We start from the raw sequence: 16,981 nt of genomic DNA, 5'->3' as shown, positions 1-16,981 counted from the left end.
ATTCTACCTTATACAGAGTGTCTAAAAATTTATTTTAAATAATTATTAGCTTCAAACGGCAATAACTTCTATAATTTAAATGGAATGCCCTGTATATTTTAGGAGAATCAGATGCACAATTAAATTATCTATCAAATTGTATTATACAATTTTTTACCTATCCCTTCAAGTTTTCGTAGAAAATGAATTTTCTTATAATTTAGACCTCATTTATCAATATATCCATAGAATATTGACATTTTAGATTGTTTTTAAAGCAACAAAACCAAACCAAAATGTACAGACTAGTAATATTATCGTTTTTAGCAAAACGATAATATTACTAGCCCATTTGTATGCAAAAAGAAAACTATTTAAATCTTTATAAAAGAGTATACCATTAATTAAATATAACACCATTATTTCCGCCCATATACTAATTAATGACATACTTAATTGTGTTCGTTAATAAATTATTATAAATAAATGTGGATTTTTGAGTCAGAAATCAATATAATAATAAGTTATCAAATTAAAGTCTTTGTTGTTATTAAATTTTTAATTTGGTACATCTTTAAAAATAATCTAAAATGTCAATAGTCCATGGGTAGATTGATAAATAAGTTCTAAATTACAAGAAAATGCATTTTCTACGGAAACTTAAAGAGATAGGTAAAAAATTGTATAATATAATTTGATAGACAATTAAATTGTGCATCTGATTCTCGTAAAATATACGGGGTATTCCATTTAAATTATACAAGTTATTGCCGTTTGAAGCTAATAATTATTTAAAATAAATTTTACGAAACTCTATTACTAAGGTAGTATTATTTTGGATTATTGCAACACAATAACTGGATCAGTAAATAAACTTCAGTAAATATTTAAGTATTAAAAGACTTGATACCCTTGGAGAAATGAAGCCTTAAAATTTTACTGAATTTCACAAAATTGAAAATATTTCAAAAACGGTAAGGTTTAAGCATAATAAATCTTAATCAAATTTACCTTTATTTTAATCGTAGAAACTAAAATGTAATAATATATAGGGTGTTCATTAAAAAATACAACTTTGATATTTTTTACTTATTTGGGACACTCTGTATCTTGTAAAATTATTTTTAAATTGTACCTCTAATAGTCCTTCATCGAACCCAAAACTTACAATTTGTAAAAATCTCATCGTTTAGCTACAATACTCCGTGTCGTATGTGGTGAACAACCCTGTATAATATACATACGTGTGGTATACCAATCATTTATGAAATTCTCTTAAAACTAACTAATTATATATTTTTTCTTGCATTTTTGTTTTTATTTACTACTTGTCAAAGATTAGATGTGAAAGAATTTAGATACGTCAATTTGACTTCCTGCTTCAGTAGCGTATCGGATGTTTGTGTTAATAAATAATTATTATAAATTATCTATCTTTATTAGAATTATATATTTTCATAACAATTTTAACTACCAACATTTATTGACAACGAAAAATTAAAAAAAAAAAATTATTGAGTCTACCCTACGTCATATTTTTACACGTTTTGAATAAAATTAGAACGGCACCGATAAACCGGAATTTAAGTCGGCCATTTTAGAGTCCCGTCGCGTTTGATCTCGAGTTTTGATATGCTCCTTTTTTAACCTTTTTATTCAAAAACTTTACGGGAATGAAAATGTTTGTTTAATTCTTTTTATTTTAATATTCTTAAATCTCTTGATTTTTTTTACAACATTTTGGTTAATGTACACTTATATTAGGGCTCGCATTTCTGGTCTTGGGTGACGATTTTCGTGTGTACTGTTGCCGCTGTGGACTCGACCTACCCTAACTATATGGCCCGCCCTCGGATGACCTTAACATCGCATTAAAGAATAAACACCTCCGAAGCTACAATCCTCGTGGGAAGGGCCATACGAAATCATGGATAGGATTAATGACGTCGTATACCGTATCAGAAAATTGCCAAAAGGAAAACCGAGGGTAGTCCATTTCAACCGTTTGAGCCCCTACCAAGGCGAAATAGAAGATCGTGCTGGGACCGTGAGAACCTGCAGCTTTGATCCCCTGATTCGGAGATGTCCTTTGACGATTTCATGGCCCGATACAACAGCAGTGAGAAGGCTCGCTATGGTGTAACCAAAGAGGAACAACTAAATCTCTTTTCCGTGCCTTCTGATTATTAGCTCGCTCACTGTGTGGCCCGAGATTTGCGGATGTCCAGAGGAATCGCTGCGACGTTCAATGAGAAGTTTGGGCGTGTCGGAGAACTACGCCGACAGGATCCAGAGGTTGGAAGCGTCTTTGACAATGCACATGGTCAAGCAAGACACATCTTCTACCTGGTCACCAAGGAATGATCCCCGAGTAAGCCGACTTATCTCAATCTATGGAAGACTCTGATTGAACTGAGAGAAGCCCTGCTAAACAACAACATTGCACGATTAGCCATTCCGAAGCTGGCGTGTGGACTCGATGGTTTGAGTTGGCGTAAAATCCGGAACATGATTGAAGTCTTGTTCAGATTTACGGGAATCGAGATCCTTGTTTGTTGCTACAACCCAAAGCTGAGATCGGGAGAGAAAACTGTAGACTGCTATTTCTACCAGACATCGCAATGTACCAGGGGCCAGCTTTGCAAATACCTTCCTTCACGGTGTACATCTCGGGACGAGCATGTACCTAAGAAGGCGGCAGTGTTGCGGATCGGTGTGGACTCGACCTAACCTAACTATATGGCCCGCCCTCGGATGACCTTAACATCGCATTAAAGAATAGACACGGTAATGATTCATTCGTTCGAGAAGAATCGAGTCCCACTGGAATGGACTAGTACATACGAGAACATTCGAAAACCTTCTCTACGCACCTAACGATCTATGGACTATTCTAGTAAACTTTAACTGTAGGTATAAAAGCCGGCGGCTGTGGCCTAGAGAGGGCAGTTATTCAAAATAAATTCTTAGTTACGAATCGTTTGTAAATAGTTTTATAAGTCTTTTATCGTTATTGTTTTTTTGTTAATTAGTGTTAAATAAATAGTGTTTAAATAAATTGTGACTTTCTATCCACACGGAACCGACGAAAAACGTAACAGTACGAAGAGTACTGTCAACACGTTTAGCAAAATAAGATGTAACTGAATAAAGACAGAAGGCGAGTATTTTCCCAAGCGCATGGAATCTAGCGTCAGATTAAGTGGTTATGTATAAATACTTCCTATTTTTGCTCTCTCCGACTTACTAGATTGCCATAGTGATTCACTCTTATATATGTAAACGCCGACCCAAGGTTTTGCTTGTCAGCAGGGTATATGCTATAAAACGGCCAACAGTTAAATGTAAAAAACATACAATATAGGACAATATAGTCTGTCCAACGAGAAGATCCTTGACAGTGATAGATGTGTCTGTCATTTTAATTTCAAAGTAGTTTACCTTATTTTACAAAGAAATAAGTTGGTACAATTGGAACGCATAGCAGGAAATTAATATATGTATTTAAAATTTGACTGACAAATAACTTCAAAATATTGTGAAAAAAACTGTAAAAAACTGAAAAAATGTAATCGAGTTATTTTATTTAATAAAAAACGGTATGTGTTAATACAAAACAAACAAAAACAAGCCACCACATACCAAAAAATATAAAAAAGAACTATTTCTTACTTTCAAGCTTTATGAAACTTCCAATCATTTATGATTATATTTATCAATATAACTTATGTACAAATACAAATTTGTAATATTCCGCAGGAATAAATAAAACAAACTATTTTATTAATAATAACACTTACCAAATTTTATACCTCACAGGTTGATTAATTAACTTAATTTTTTTAAACCAGTACCTTTTGACATTATTTTTCTGCAGTACTAGAATCCATTATTTACCTATCGTGTGATGTTGATTTTTTACAGCTGCTCCAGTTCTTAGTATGTGTTTAGTATGGCCCTTATTGATAGTAACTTTATTGGGGTGTATCTGTATAAAACTTTCTGCCTGGGCAGCGAGTATTAACCATAAACTGTGCTCTGGGTTCTACAGTTAATTTTCACTCGATTTTTCCTCCGCTTGACTTCAAAAGACACAAAACACTCGCAATAACACGAATCAAAATGCATCATCTTCCAAAACGCAGGGTATTTGACAAAAGTTGTCACAAAATTATAACCTATAATTTGGCAAGACTTTGACAAACGTCAAAAATCTAAAGGCGAGTTCATACGCATCGGCGTCCGTTTGTCGTTCATCGTTCCGTCAAACCAATAAAATTGAAATACGATCTGTCATTTTTGAAATAAACCAATAAAACTGGTTAAAAACAACAAGTGACGACGCATCACGAATTTATATTTAAACCCATCCATAGTTAACTTAAAAATTATTAGAAACTTTTTTTAGTAAAATAAATAGATTGGTATGGGACGTCATCTGCTTTTCTTCTGTCATCGTCTGTCGAAATCTTACCTGAGAAAAAAAAACAGAGTATAATGATAAATTGATTCTGACAATTTTTATGAGAAAAATTAACGTCTCATTTATTCATAAATTTCTAATTCGTTTATACAAGAGTATTAACATGTTTTACTCTTTGAAACTATAATGCTAAGAAGCTATTCAGGGTAAAGAGATTAATTACGTTGTTATGAGACAGATTAGGGTTATGTTGTCAAGTTGGATTACTTCACATTATAGAACGAATGTTGTTTATGAAGATAAAGCGTCTTGATAATGAATTTTAAAGTATTTTAAAGTCGCACCATGGATTATTAAACTAATTTTAAAGTAAGAAATTTGTTTTATTTGGTTTCAGTAGATTCTCCGTTAAGTCGTACCTGCGGAGACACGACCAGTTCTCCAGGTGGCTCCCCTCGACCACGTGCACCTACTCCAGGAGCTGTGGCTGGATTGGATTTACTACCCGTAAGTTTGTTCATATTCTTTATCTATAAAAGTAAAGTTTTTATCATATTATTTATAAAACAAAGCAGTTTCGAAGACTTATTATTTATACTCAGTATTCTTTCTTATACTCAAAAAAATATAATTACGAAAAAAATTTGTGCTTCGAAATTTTCTCAAAAAATAAAGTCTTGCTTAAATATATTTCTATATAATATACACCCTTAAATATGTTTACACCAAGAGACTATAAAAGGGAGCAAAGGTTTTTACATAAAATTAAAAATAAAGTAAAGTATTAAAAGCTAAAAGTCCTCTTCCTGAAGTTTTTGAAAGTTCGAAATTTAAGTTGCAGCAGTTAAAAAACTGTCAATAATCCCGATAATCCATTTAAAGGTATTAAAATATTCTGCCGAGCTACTTTATTACTCTACTTTATTGGACTATTACTCTATCGATTTTTTGATTGAGACGATTGGGATATACTAATTTAAAAGTGGTATAAATCAATTTAAAAATTAATAACAACCCATTGATATTTAAATATCATAAAATAAAAGTAGGTATATAAGAAGTTTAGAACTGCATCTAATATACAGTATGTCCCCGGATTGTCTTTACAAGAGTAAAAGCTTTTTTATTATTGACGTTTTGAGAAAAATGCATTCTTCATAAAAATTTGCTTGTTCTAAAATGGTTAATCCCGTTTATACTTTTCCAAATTTCCATATCCTTTTTGAGAAAATTAAAAAAAATGAAAATATTGTTGAACTTTTTCCTAAAGAAAATCCAAAAAATTAAAAGGCGTTTCTAGGGTAATATATAATTTTGATTTCGTTCTTTGATAAACATAAAATAATAAATACAAGAAGAAGTGTCAAGTCAATGTTAAATTATGGAAACAGCGTGGCTGCCTGGGTAACTAATTTTCAGATATGGCGGCTGGGACATTTGACATGACATAGACATGACAATTTCAATTTTATGAAATTTATTTCCGTTTCCGGTTTTTAATGGCGGGCTGTTCAGGAGGTTTAAATGAGGGTAATATACTTTTTACTCTTTCTAGTAGTAAATAATACAACAAAATTACTCAAAAATATTTATTTGGAATTTAGAACAATGTAAATATGCAAATCAACACAATTAAAGAGCTATAAACCAATAAACTACTGTATCAATATTAAATATTTAAATAATATCAGAGATGCTGTGTTAAAGCGAATTAGTAAAGTAACAGTGCATTGACTTACAGAAACTTGAAGATAAATAAATGTTTTCACAGCTTCACGGATAAATAACTGGAAGCAGGAAAAAGGCAACCGGAACCCACACAAAACCTGGAATCAAAAAAAATATGTAAAAAATATAAATATAGGTACCTACATAAGACTTTTGTGAATTAAATCAAACAGGACTTGAATGAAAATAAAATGAATAAAAAATATGATACATATACATCTAATACCTCATTTGTATTTTAAAAATAATCTACATACATAGATTTATAGCATTATTGCTATGAAAATACATAATAGGTACCTATGTGATATGTAATTACGCATTTCTGTTCATCTTGTAGAAATTTAACGTAGGCTAATAATAGTTCAATAATCATAATTTACCTTGTATAACTTGCTTTCAATTGCTCAAAATCACCGATCAGTCTTTAAAGTAGAGATACGGAAAAATCCTTGAAAGAATATCCCAAGATCCTTGGGTTTAAAGCTAAAAAAATATAAAAACAGTTAATATATTACCTATTTTTACCTATAATATGGCCCATACCTGCTACACGCCGAAACGTCGATTTCATCATTTTCTTCATGTAATTAATATCATATATACTTTATTAAAGTGTTAACAAGGAACTTTATATCAAAAAACATCTTTGTACTTATAAATTTCAGCCGAAATATCAGAAACAAACTTCCAATCAAATCTAAACGGCAAAAATTAAAATGGCGCCCGACCTTGCCAGAGGCCTCGGGAGCTGACGCTGACACACAGACAAAAGACAAAAGAACAGGACGCCGACGTGCATAAAAATGTTCCGTAGCAGAAATTAACAGAAATCATATATTATAGAAATATTCAGATTTTTGTCTAGGACAGTCTAGAAGGCCATGCTTTCTGCCTGGGTAGAACCGCGCCACAACTGTTTCCAATTTTCCGGTTTACTGTCACCCCCCTGTTGATAAATAGTTATTATTAATTTTGATTAACATCATATTTTTTGCTGTTGTTAAAGTATCACATTTTCCGATAACTATTATCACCTTTTACGTACCGTAAAATGGGGGGAATGGAAACATAGTGGTGAATAGAAACAAAATTTCTGAAAAAAATCAAATCACGATTAAAAATATTCAAAGTAAAAAGAGTGGAGATATCTAATTTTTCTATTATTGGTAATACACAATAAAATGTAAAAACCTTGGACAAGAAAAGAGAGGGGACAGCTAACACGCATATTCTTCAGTGAAAAATTTTTGAGGCCAAAATTTGATCGGCGGCCATACTTTGGTGACAAGATTTCGAGGTGACACCAAGCGAATTTTTATGCTTTTTGTGAATACTGTTTTGTTTTAAATTTATAAACTGTGTTGTTTATTTAGTATGGTGAAATGTTCAGCGTATGGCTGCAAAGGCCGAAGCGAGAAAAAAGTGGCTGGAATTACATTTCACAGGTAAAAATCGACACACAACTTTTGTTATGTGGTCATAAAATGTACATTTTTTTCATTATAGCAGTAAAAATATGTAAAATGCTTTTAATATGTCTTGTACAACATCCTAACAAAACTATTTTTAATAATTCCAAGTAGTATTTTCAATATCCTGTATCATAATTAATGTTTGAAACTATAAATAATGCTACTCAGCATGGATTTCTCCAGTGGCCTAGGGAATTATAATTAGAGAAATACAATTTCTGCAATAAACATTTTTTTACATATTTTACATGTAAAAAATGGTAAGTATAAAGTATTGTTATCAAATAGTAAAATAATTGTAAACTATAAAAAAAATGAAAAATTCTAGTGATAAAAATCTATATGTATAGTTGTTATATAAAACTTAAATTTACCTGCCAAGATATGCTGGGGGTGGACAAACTTGTGGTGGGCTACTTGTTACTATATTTTTTTAAATATTCTTTCAAAAAATTTGCTAATTTAGGTGTATAATAACAGTTTCAGTAAGTAATTAATAAAAATTTAAAAATAAATAAAATAACACAAATATGTGTAACGTGTTTCGCTCATATACGAGCATCATCAGACCTAACAAGAAAGAACCTAAATAAATAACAAATAATAAAAAGGTCGTCATAACTTACAAATACAATTAAAATTAATCCAAATACACGTTCACATTTTACAATTAAAACAACACTGAGATGAGGCTGAAATGACCGGCAAATATTTGTCAATAAAAAACAAACAGGAACTAAAAATAAAACAAAATCAAAAATAAAATAAAAAATAAAAAATAGAATAACCCAGCGGGATTTGAACTCTAGCCTCCCGGGTGGGAACCAGAGAGCAAAGCCACCAAGCTACCATACTACTGAAGTAAAGATTCAGAACTCAACAATAATACACGGCCGAATTAATCTTTCAGATTATTGAAAATTAATGTTGGTTCGAAATTAAAAATGTCATTCACGCACACAAGAACCGGACTTTTTTTAGCTCTAGTTATTTCCATTTTCTCCAATAAATCAAGTAATAAGATTAATTCGGCCGTGTATTATTGTTGAGTTCTGAATCTTTACTTCAGTAGTATGGTAGCTTGGTGGCTTTGCTCACTGGTTCCCACCCGGGAGGCTAGAGTACAAATTCCGCTGGGTTATTCTATTTTTTATTTTATTTTTGATTTTGTTTTATTTTTTTGTTCCTGTTTGTTTTTTATTGACAAATATTTGCCGGTCATTTCAGCCTCGTCTCAGTGTTGTTTTAATTGTAAAATGTGAACGTGTATTTGGATTAATTTTAATTATATTTGTAAGTTATGACGACCTTTTTATTATTTGTTATTTATTTAGGTTCTTTCTTGTTAGGTCTGATGATGCTCGTATATGAGCGAGACACGTGTAACAGTTTAACATTGTATAAACGTTGAGACCGAGACTTGAGTCTTTTTCTACCTTTTTAATTTTATATGTAGAATTATATGGGGAATGCCATCGATCGTAATTTACAAGCCAACTGGACGTCGTTTTTTTTTTTTATACGGTATAATAATGAATCTAGCCAATTCCCTTCACACTTGCTTACGGATTCAATGAATAATGTAATTTTTAATATTCATTTGTGAAATTGTCATTTCAAACAAACAAGACGCCGTGTTTTCGATCATACAGTACACCTATATGTATATACACGTTTAAAACATATGTTATTACATTATTTTTTATTATACATTATACACACGTTAATAAATAAATGTCTTGATAATCAGTCTACTGTGACTCTTAAATAAATTTTGCATATATAAAGGTGAGACTATAAAATACAAAATTGTATATGCATTACTCAAAAATGAACGATATATTAGTTTACGTTTTAATATATAATAATATTTTGTACCGTCTAGGTACAAGCTAATTTCTGATGTTACGATTGAGAATTTTGCCTGGTGACAACTTGCTTCACTTTCAGCTGCCGTGTTACCTGTCCCTCTCTTTCCTTGCCTAAGGTAAAAACTATATTTTTATCTGTGGCAGCACTGTTTCTGTCAAGCCGAAATACGTCCATCTAGCTATCTGTGTTTCGACACTAGTCCGTTAGTCTTAGCATATTCAGAAAGAACACGCTAACCTCCAGCGTTGCCAATTTGGGAATTCCCCAAATTTTGGGGAATCCGGAGCCGATTGGGAGTTTTGTGGGGATTTTAGCAATAGGGGCGAAAATGTGAGATCGATTTATCACCTATTTTATTGTTGATTGAAGATGGCGTAAAATAAAATATTTATTTTTAAAGTAATACATATAGCTGGTACAACTTAAAAATTATATTATATTACTTGTTAATTATTGTTAAACCTACTTACATATGAAATAAAATTTAGTGTTTCTCAATTATTTTGTTGGAACTAGAATAGATAAAACAAGGAGGTAATTTGTGTTTAATCTCCCTAATATAGGTGAATAGTAACAAATATTGTATTTTTATTTAAATTATTTATTTGTTATTTTAATCAAATGGGGAATTTTTCAGTGATATAACACCCTCCCCAAATTGGCGAATTTAATTTATATCACTTGGAAAGTTTAGAACATTGAAATTGTATTTCACGCCAAAAAAGGGTGGATGATCCATAATTTAATAAAAAATTAACATATCATTATTGCTACAACAGGCTACTTTCTATGCGAAAACTCCTCCAAATTTTGTCGGCGTTGCCAGATTCCAGCCCTCATTTCTTATTAAATGAAAGGTTCATTAAAAATCACGTGTGCTGGTCGGAAGAAATATGGCATTAAGAACAGTCTATAAATTATTTTAAAACCAAGAAAAGTCTGCGATCGCCTGAGATGTTGGATTCTACCCATGGAAGATATTTTGGCCTACGATATCTGACTATTGTCCCTACAAAGTTGCACGAAAGAGTTTCTAATTGCGTTGGTTTCAACTTCTACTGTGAATCTTCATTTTTTTATATTTTAAAGGTAAATCTGAGTGCTTTCAATGTCTTGATTTTAAAATAACTTATAATCTGTTCTTCAATTGATAGCGCTACTGTAATAATAGGCATCCGGCACGTAAATATGTAATAGCAATCAGATGTAGCTATTAAAATAAAAAACAAAACAAAATATTTACACCCTAGGGGAAATAAATTGAAAAATACAAAATCAAAATTCTTTCCATTCCAACTCTTTTTTGTCCCATTTAATCGTTTGATCGAAAAAAAGGCGTCAAATGAACATCGCTGTCATTTTATATGTAAAATTATCATGAGGAATGTCATCGATCGTCATTTCAAAGCCAACTGGACGCCGTTTTTTTGTTTTTGATCATACGGTATTAATGCCTCAAAAATAAACAAGAAATAACTTTGGCAACAATGCTTACGCAGCTTTCATAGTTAACAACAAATGCCAGACGGCTCCGGCGGCAAGTTTGAATCGAAAGAGCAAATCGATCAGGCAAATATTACCAAAAGATATCACCAACTCTAAACTATTAATTTTCTCTATGACTTACTAAACTATATTTTTATTGTGACCTTTTCTATTAATAAAAAATGTATAATCGTCAATGTGACAATAATTTATCACCTATTTTGTATAACGCGAAAACTTCATAAATAATTTATTTATTTTTAAAGTAATATTGTGGTTCACATGTAATTTGTTATATTAAAATTTTATTGTTAATTACACGCTTATACAACTTCACCATAACGTAAAAATTCACTTTTAATTTATTTATTTTTCAATAAATTGTGGTTCATCCGCAATTTTTTTTTGCTTAAAATTCTTATTTAAGTGTATGCTTTCGACTGATATATAAATAAATGCCAAATTCGGAGGGTGTTATATCTGACAAGCACCTTTTCAAAAATCAAATTATATGTATATATACGCAAAGAACAAACAAAGACCCATGTTTTAAAATATTCGGGAAAATAATACCACATTTTTATTAACCGGTATATCGCTAATAGCCTACGAAACTGTTTCTATTCACCCCATTTTACGGTACCATTGAACTAAATAAATTTTGTGCTTCTTTAACATTTTAAAAAAGCAAAAAATATGACGTTAATTAAAATTCTATCAATAACAATCTATCAAAGAATGAGAACGAAATTACCATAGAAACGCATAAAGATTTTTAGGCCTTTTCGGTAAAAAAATTAACTATATTTTTATGATTTTTTAATTAATTTTCTCTAAAACGGCATGGAAATTTGAAAAAGTGTAAACGGGGTTAACCATTTTAGATCAAGCAAAATTTTTTATGAAGAATGCATTTTTTCAAAATGTCAATAATAAAATAGATTTTCCTCTTCTAAAGACAATCCGGAGACAGGGTTATATACAACAGGGTTATATACATGAAAATACCGTATGATCGAGAAAAAAAAACGGCGTCCAGTTGGCTTGGAAATGACGATCGATGACATTTCCCATATAATTTTACATATAAAATGACAGCGATCTTCATTTCATAGCCATTGTTGACGCTGTTTTTATTCGATCATACGGTACTAGTAGATGTGCTTATTTTTTGTGATTAATTCCAAATTTTGCCATTAAAATATCGAACAAAATAAAGTATCTATATATTTTTATTTTTATTTTTTATGCTCTGATTTTTGTAACAAAATTAAATAATTAATGTATCATGTTTTTATACTTAAACAATTTGATTTCTTTAATAGAGCCATTTGAAAAATAACAATTATTATCGTAATTCCATATCATGTAAAGTCTAACAGACTCATATCATTCATAACATTATATTTTTGCCGATGTGATTTTTTTTTGACCATAGCAAAAACGCAAAACACCCTTATATTTAGTTGTATAATTTTATCCTTTTATAAAATTTCTCTAAACTGTTAATATTCTTATCGAGTTTACATATTATATTAACATAAAAAGGCGTTTAAGAAAATTATTTTTCTGGATTTCTTTTACCATAAGTGTTCGTTCACCCTGCAGGGATTGTTTTTATCGGGTTAATAGGGTTAATATATCCCACTGAGTCACTCCATACGTAATTACACGCTCGAACATGGGTGCGAGGGTAAATTTATTTACCCACGTTGGCGAAAAGAGAGGAAGTAAATTAAAATCGATTTTAGTCAAAGAGAGAATTAATTTTCCTTTGATTTTATTTTAATCAGATTATTCTAAATTAAACGAAACAAATTCAGACGTGTTTGAAACTCATTAAAATTGCTTCAAAGCGGAAGCGTGATGCCAATTAAAAAGTTTATTACTTTTAAAATCCTCTTCAAAAAAGCATTTTAAAAATAAATATTGCCTTTAAGAAGGATAATTACATTAAACATTAAAAAGAGGGAGGTAAATTTTGTTCTACTTGCGGAGAAACTTTTAAATTTGATTTTGTAGTCCAATTAACTGTGCACTGCAGAGTGGACTACAAATTTACGTAACCAGGAAATAACACTTAACACTTCCATAATACAGGGCGAATTAAAAATAATGCAATTTCACAGACCTCTCATCGAGCCACAAATAATCTCATAATAGTCTGACAACTTATTCAAAGGGTAAAGACGCATTGTTACAGACTCTGTTATACAGAGACTTCATATATGAAATCCAGTAATGGTAGTTGTTTTTTATTCTTAATACTAGCGTGTACCAGGGACTTCGTTCGCGTCGAATTAATCTTTTGTAATGATGTTGATAAAGCAAAGCACAAGAATTTCCATTAACATACAAACTGGATAAAATTTTCTCACATTTATGTCAGCTTGAGAAAAAACAATATGGCGATATTATTATATAACTTGGTAATATTTGAGGGGTAGTTTCATCTCGTTGGAATTTGACTTTCGAAAAATCCGTTTGCCAAAAATAAGCTTTTTACGTCAAGAAGTTTAAGCAGAATCGTGGTTAAGAAATTACCCAACTTTTTGAAACACCCTGTAAGATTTTTAAAAAATTTCAAAATGTGTAAAAAACCAAATAAATTATGCTTGTCCAAGCGTTTTCCGAAAGACTAACCGTTTTTAAATAATAACAAATATTGTAATATTTGAGGGGCGTTTTCACCCTCTTGGAATTTGAGATTCGAGAAACCCCTCCTTATCAAACCTTTACACCCCACAGTCAATCCGTTTGCCAAAAATCAGCTTTAAACGTCAAGCAGTTTAAGCAGAATGGTGATTACTCAATGGTCATATTTTATGAAACACCCTGTATAAATTTATAAAAAATCTTAAAATATGTAAAACAACAAAGTGAAATGTTTAAGAGTTTGTCCGAAAAACTCACCGGTTTTTAAATAAAAAATATTTTAATATTTGAGGGATAGTTTCACCCCCTTAGAATTCGAGTTTCGAAAAATTCCTTCTTATCGAACCTCTACACCCTAAAGTCAATCTGTTTTCTAAAAATCAGCTTTTGACGTCAAGCGCTTTAAGCAGGATCGTGATTAGGCAATGACCAGATTTTTCGAAACACCCTGTATACATTTTTAAAAAATCTTAAAATATGTAAAAAACAAAATAAAATATACGTGTTTAAGCGTTTTTTTCGGAAACTTGACCGTTTTTTAAATAAAAAATATTGTAATATTATTGGAACTGGAATTTCGAAAAATCCCTTCTTTTCGAACCTCTACACCCTAGATTATTATCTACACCCTGTATGCCAAAATTGAGCTTCTTACGTTGAGTGGTTTGAGCAGGATCGTGATTAATCAGTATGTCAGTCACGTAAGGATTTTATATATTAGTATAGATTAAATCAGATTTTTAAATAGTACACCCTGTATCTTTGTCAAAAAAATAAATTGTTTTGCTACAAGATTTTCAAAAATATATACCTAAGGTCTGTTTTAACAAACAATAACAAAAATCATAATTTTCATATTACACATCTATCTTTACAGGTATAAAACTATTTGTTACACGTAAAAAATTATTTGTTACGTGCAAATAACTCTTTTTTTCGTGTAAAAAACTGTTTGTTACATGTAAAAAACTATTTATTACGCGTAGTTCAAGTCTTTCAAATCCTTCAATTTAATAGATATTAGTAAGAAGTTTCACTTCAAATGGACACACAATTTTTTTTACCTTTTCGTTAGTTGATTTTGAAAAAGTGGTTTCGAAAATAGAAACAGTTTAAAGATATTTTGGATTTTTAGAATGTTTACAGCGCTTTCAGATGGAGCGGAACGTCCGCGACTAACCGTCGCGTCGCGTCCGCGACTTCGAGTAAGTACCATGAGTTCATATGAACAATTTCACATGGGTCGCGTATGCTCCGTCCGGACGAGCTATACTATAGGAGTTTGAAAAAACATCCGCGCGGAGCGTCCGCGCGTACGGTCCGCTCCATCTGAAAGCGCTGTTATATTTCTCATAAATTTTCTAAAGTTTTTTTTTTTAAATTACTGCTCTGATACTTTTTTTTGTTTTATAAAAATATTTTGACTTTACAAGATAATAATATATGGTAGCAGATTATCTTGCTACCTTATGATCGAAAAAAAAAACGGCGTCCAGTTGGCTGGGAAATGACGATTGATGACATTTTTCATATAAAATTTTGTATAGAGAGATTCCTCTTATAAAATAACTTTCTTATGGAACTCTCAGAAGATCTAAGATTTACTGTAAAAAAAGATATACCGAGAAAGGTTACGGTAAAGTACGAAGAGATAAGAAAAGAGGTAAGAATTTATAGTTCAGCATCAAAGAAATTAATAATATAGAGAGGCAAAATGTTAAAGTCTTTATGTTTCGTTTTTTAAGCTTTTTCTTTTTGACCTATTTAAAAAGGCTTTTTTGGTTAAAAGGTGTTAAATTTTGGAAAAAAAATCTTTGATATACAAACCTTTTAGTGGTTAAACTGTATGCAAATATTAATTAGTTTTGTCAACAAATCCGATGAGTCAATATTTACTGCTATTAAGTTTTTCCAGAAGTGGAATATTCTAAATTTTTACGCAATTTAGAACCATTTCGCACCAAACGACAGCACACTAAATGAAGAACTTTTTATAGCCGGAGAGCTGGCGACATATTTAGAGAACATATTTTAGGCAAGTTAGAATAACAAAAAAAATAAACTTTAATAACTTGTGAACCCAGAATCCTAAGTCTCGCTGGGGGGTTGGGGGTATTTCGCTACTACGCAACCCATAACATTTGCAAAAAAATAAATCCAAAAAACACTTTAGGCAACTTGAAATTTGTTTATTCTTAAATTTTAGCATCTATTTAACCTAGAAATAAGTGTGCCAGACTTTTTTTTCGGGTTTAAAGTGTAACCAGACCATTCCAAATATGTTTAATTATTATACCTGGAAAACATACTTTAGGCATTCTAAAATTTTTACAGCGTGTTTATTAGATGATATTAAAAAATATGTGTTAATTGCCTGACGAATTCAATGGGATTTAATACTTGCCAGACACGAATAAAGATTTTAAATGAGCGCGACAAAATTCGGTTTCATTTCAATTATTTGCAGGCGTTTAATTCAGAGATTATTTTGTTGGAATTAAGTTACCATGTACAAATATGTATTTATAAATTAAATATTGACGTGCATAGTGTAAATAGTTTAGAATAATTACTGCAAATAAATATATTTGTAACTACTAATTTCGCTACTAACTACTAAATCACAATGGATAAAAAACATTTAAGTTGTGTAGTTTGTAAAAAAGTTACTAGTGACAATGTTATTATTTTTGATGAAGGCAGACTACAAAAATTCAATGAATTTTTAAAAGTGCGCCAACAACATGGTTTAAAATTTAAAGAAGTGGTTTTACCAGAAAACGTACTCCCGACAAAAGGGTACCATGTACAGTGCTAAAAAAATAAGTATTCTGGAATTTTAATAAAGTACCATTGTTAATCTTTCCAAACAGATTCAAAAGTAAGTAAAAGTGCTTTACTTTTATGCATAGGCGTTAAAATTACTTTTTTATATTGTCAATCAGATCGCAAAAATTAATAATGATATAATATGTCACAAAAATATAATAATAATTATACTTTTGTGACGTTTGAAAAAAATATATTTTATATTATGCTAATTTTTAAATAATTATTCGTCTTTTTATTCTTTCAGATACAAAATACTTAAATTAAAAAGTGTTCTTATTGAAATGATTTCAATCATACATTTTTATTAGAAAATATTTCTTTTTATTTTATGCCATATTAGTGAGTTTTTTTAAAATTTTTACGACTCCAAAATGCTGTTACGTCAGCCGCATCGGCTGCCGACGGGTCTCAATAAACTATCTTTCTCGCGCTTATAGATAGATATTCATAAGACTTTCTTATCGCGCTCATTTAAAACCTTTATTCGCGTCTGGCAAGCATTAAATCCCATTGAATTCGTCTGGCAATTAAC

General features: G+C 30.7%; 1 protein-coding gene across 3 annotated transcripts in view; it reads left to right on the top strand.

Moving 5' to 3' along the window:
- LOC115877652 (multiple C2 and transmembrane domain-containing protein) overlaps positions 1-16,981 on the top strand; it is a 153,580-nt gene that overhangs the window by 75,003 nt on the left and 61,596 nt on the right. For 2 of the 3 annotated variants that reach the window (XM_030893905.1, XM_030893907.1), the window contains one exon: positions 4,803-4,909. In XM_030893905.1, coding sequence (XP_030749765.1) covers positions 4,803-4,909 — 107 coding nt within the window. Of the gene's footprint in view, positions 1-4,799; positions 4,910-16,981 lie in introns of all 3 variants that reach the window. The other variant, XM_030893906.1, reaches the window with a different exon arrangement.

The sequence above is a fragment of the Sitophilus oryzae genome, unplaced genomic scaffold, assembly GCF_002938485.1.
Source record: "Sitophilus oryzae breed Bouriz unplaced genomic scaffold, Soryzae_2.0 scaffold_1496_pilon_pilon, whole genome shotgun sequence".
Classification (NCBI taxonomy): domain Eukaryota; kingdom Metazoa; phylum Arthropoda; class Insecta; order Coleoptera; family Curculionidae; genus Sitophilus; species Sitophilus oryzae.
Note: the sequence above shows the minus strand (reverse complement) of the source record. Positions and strands in the feature narration are given on the sequence as shown.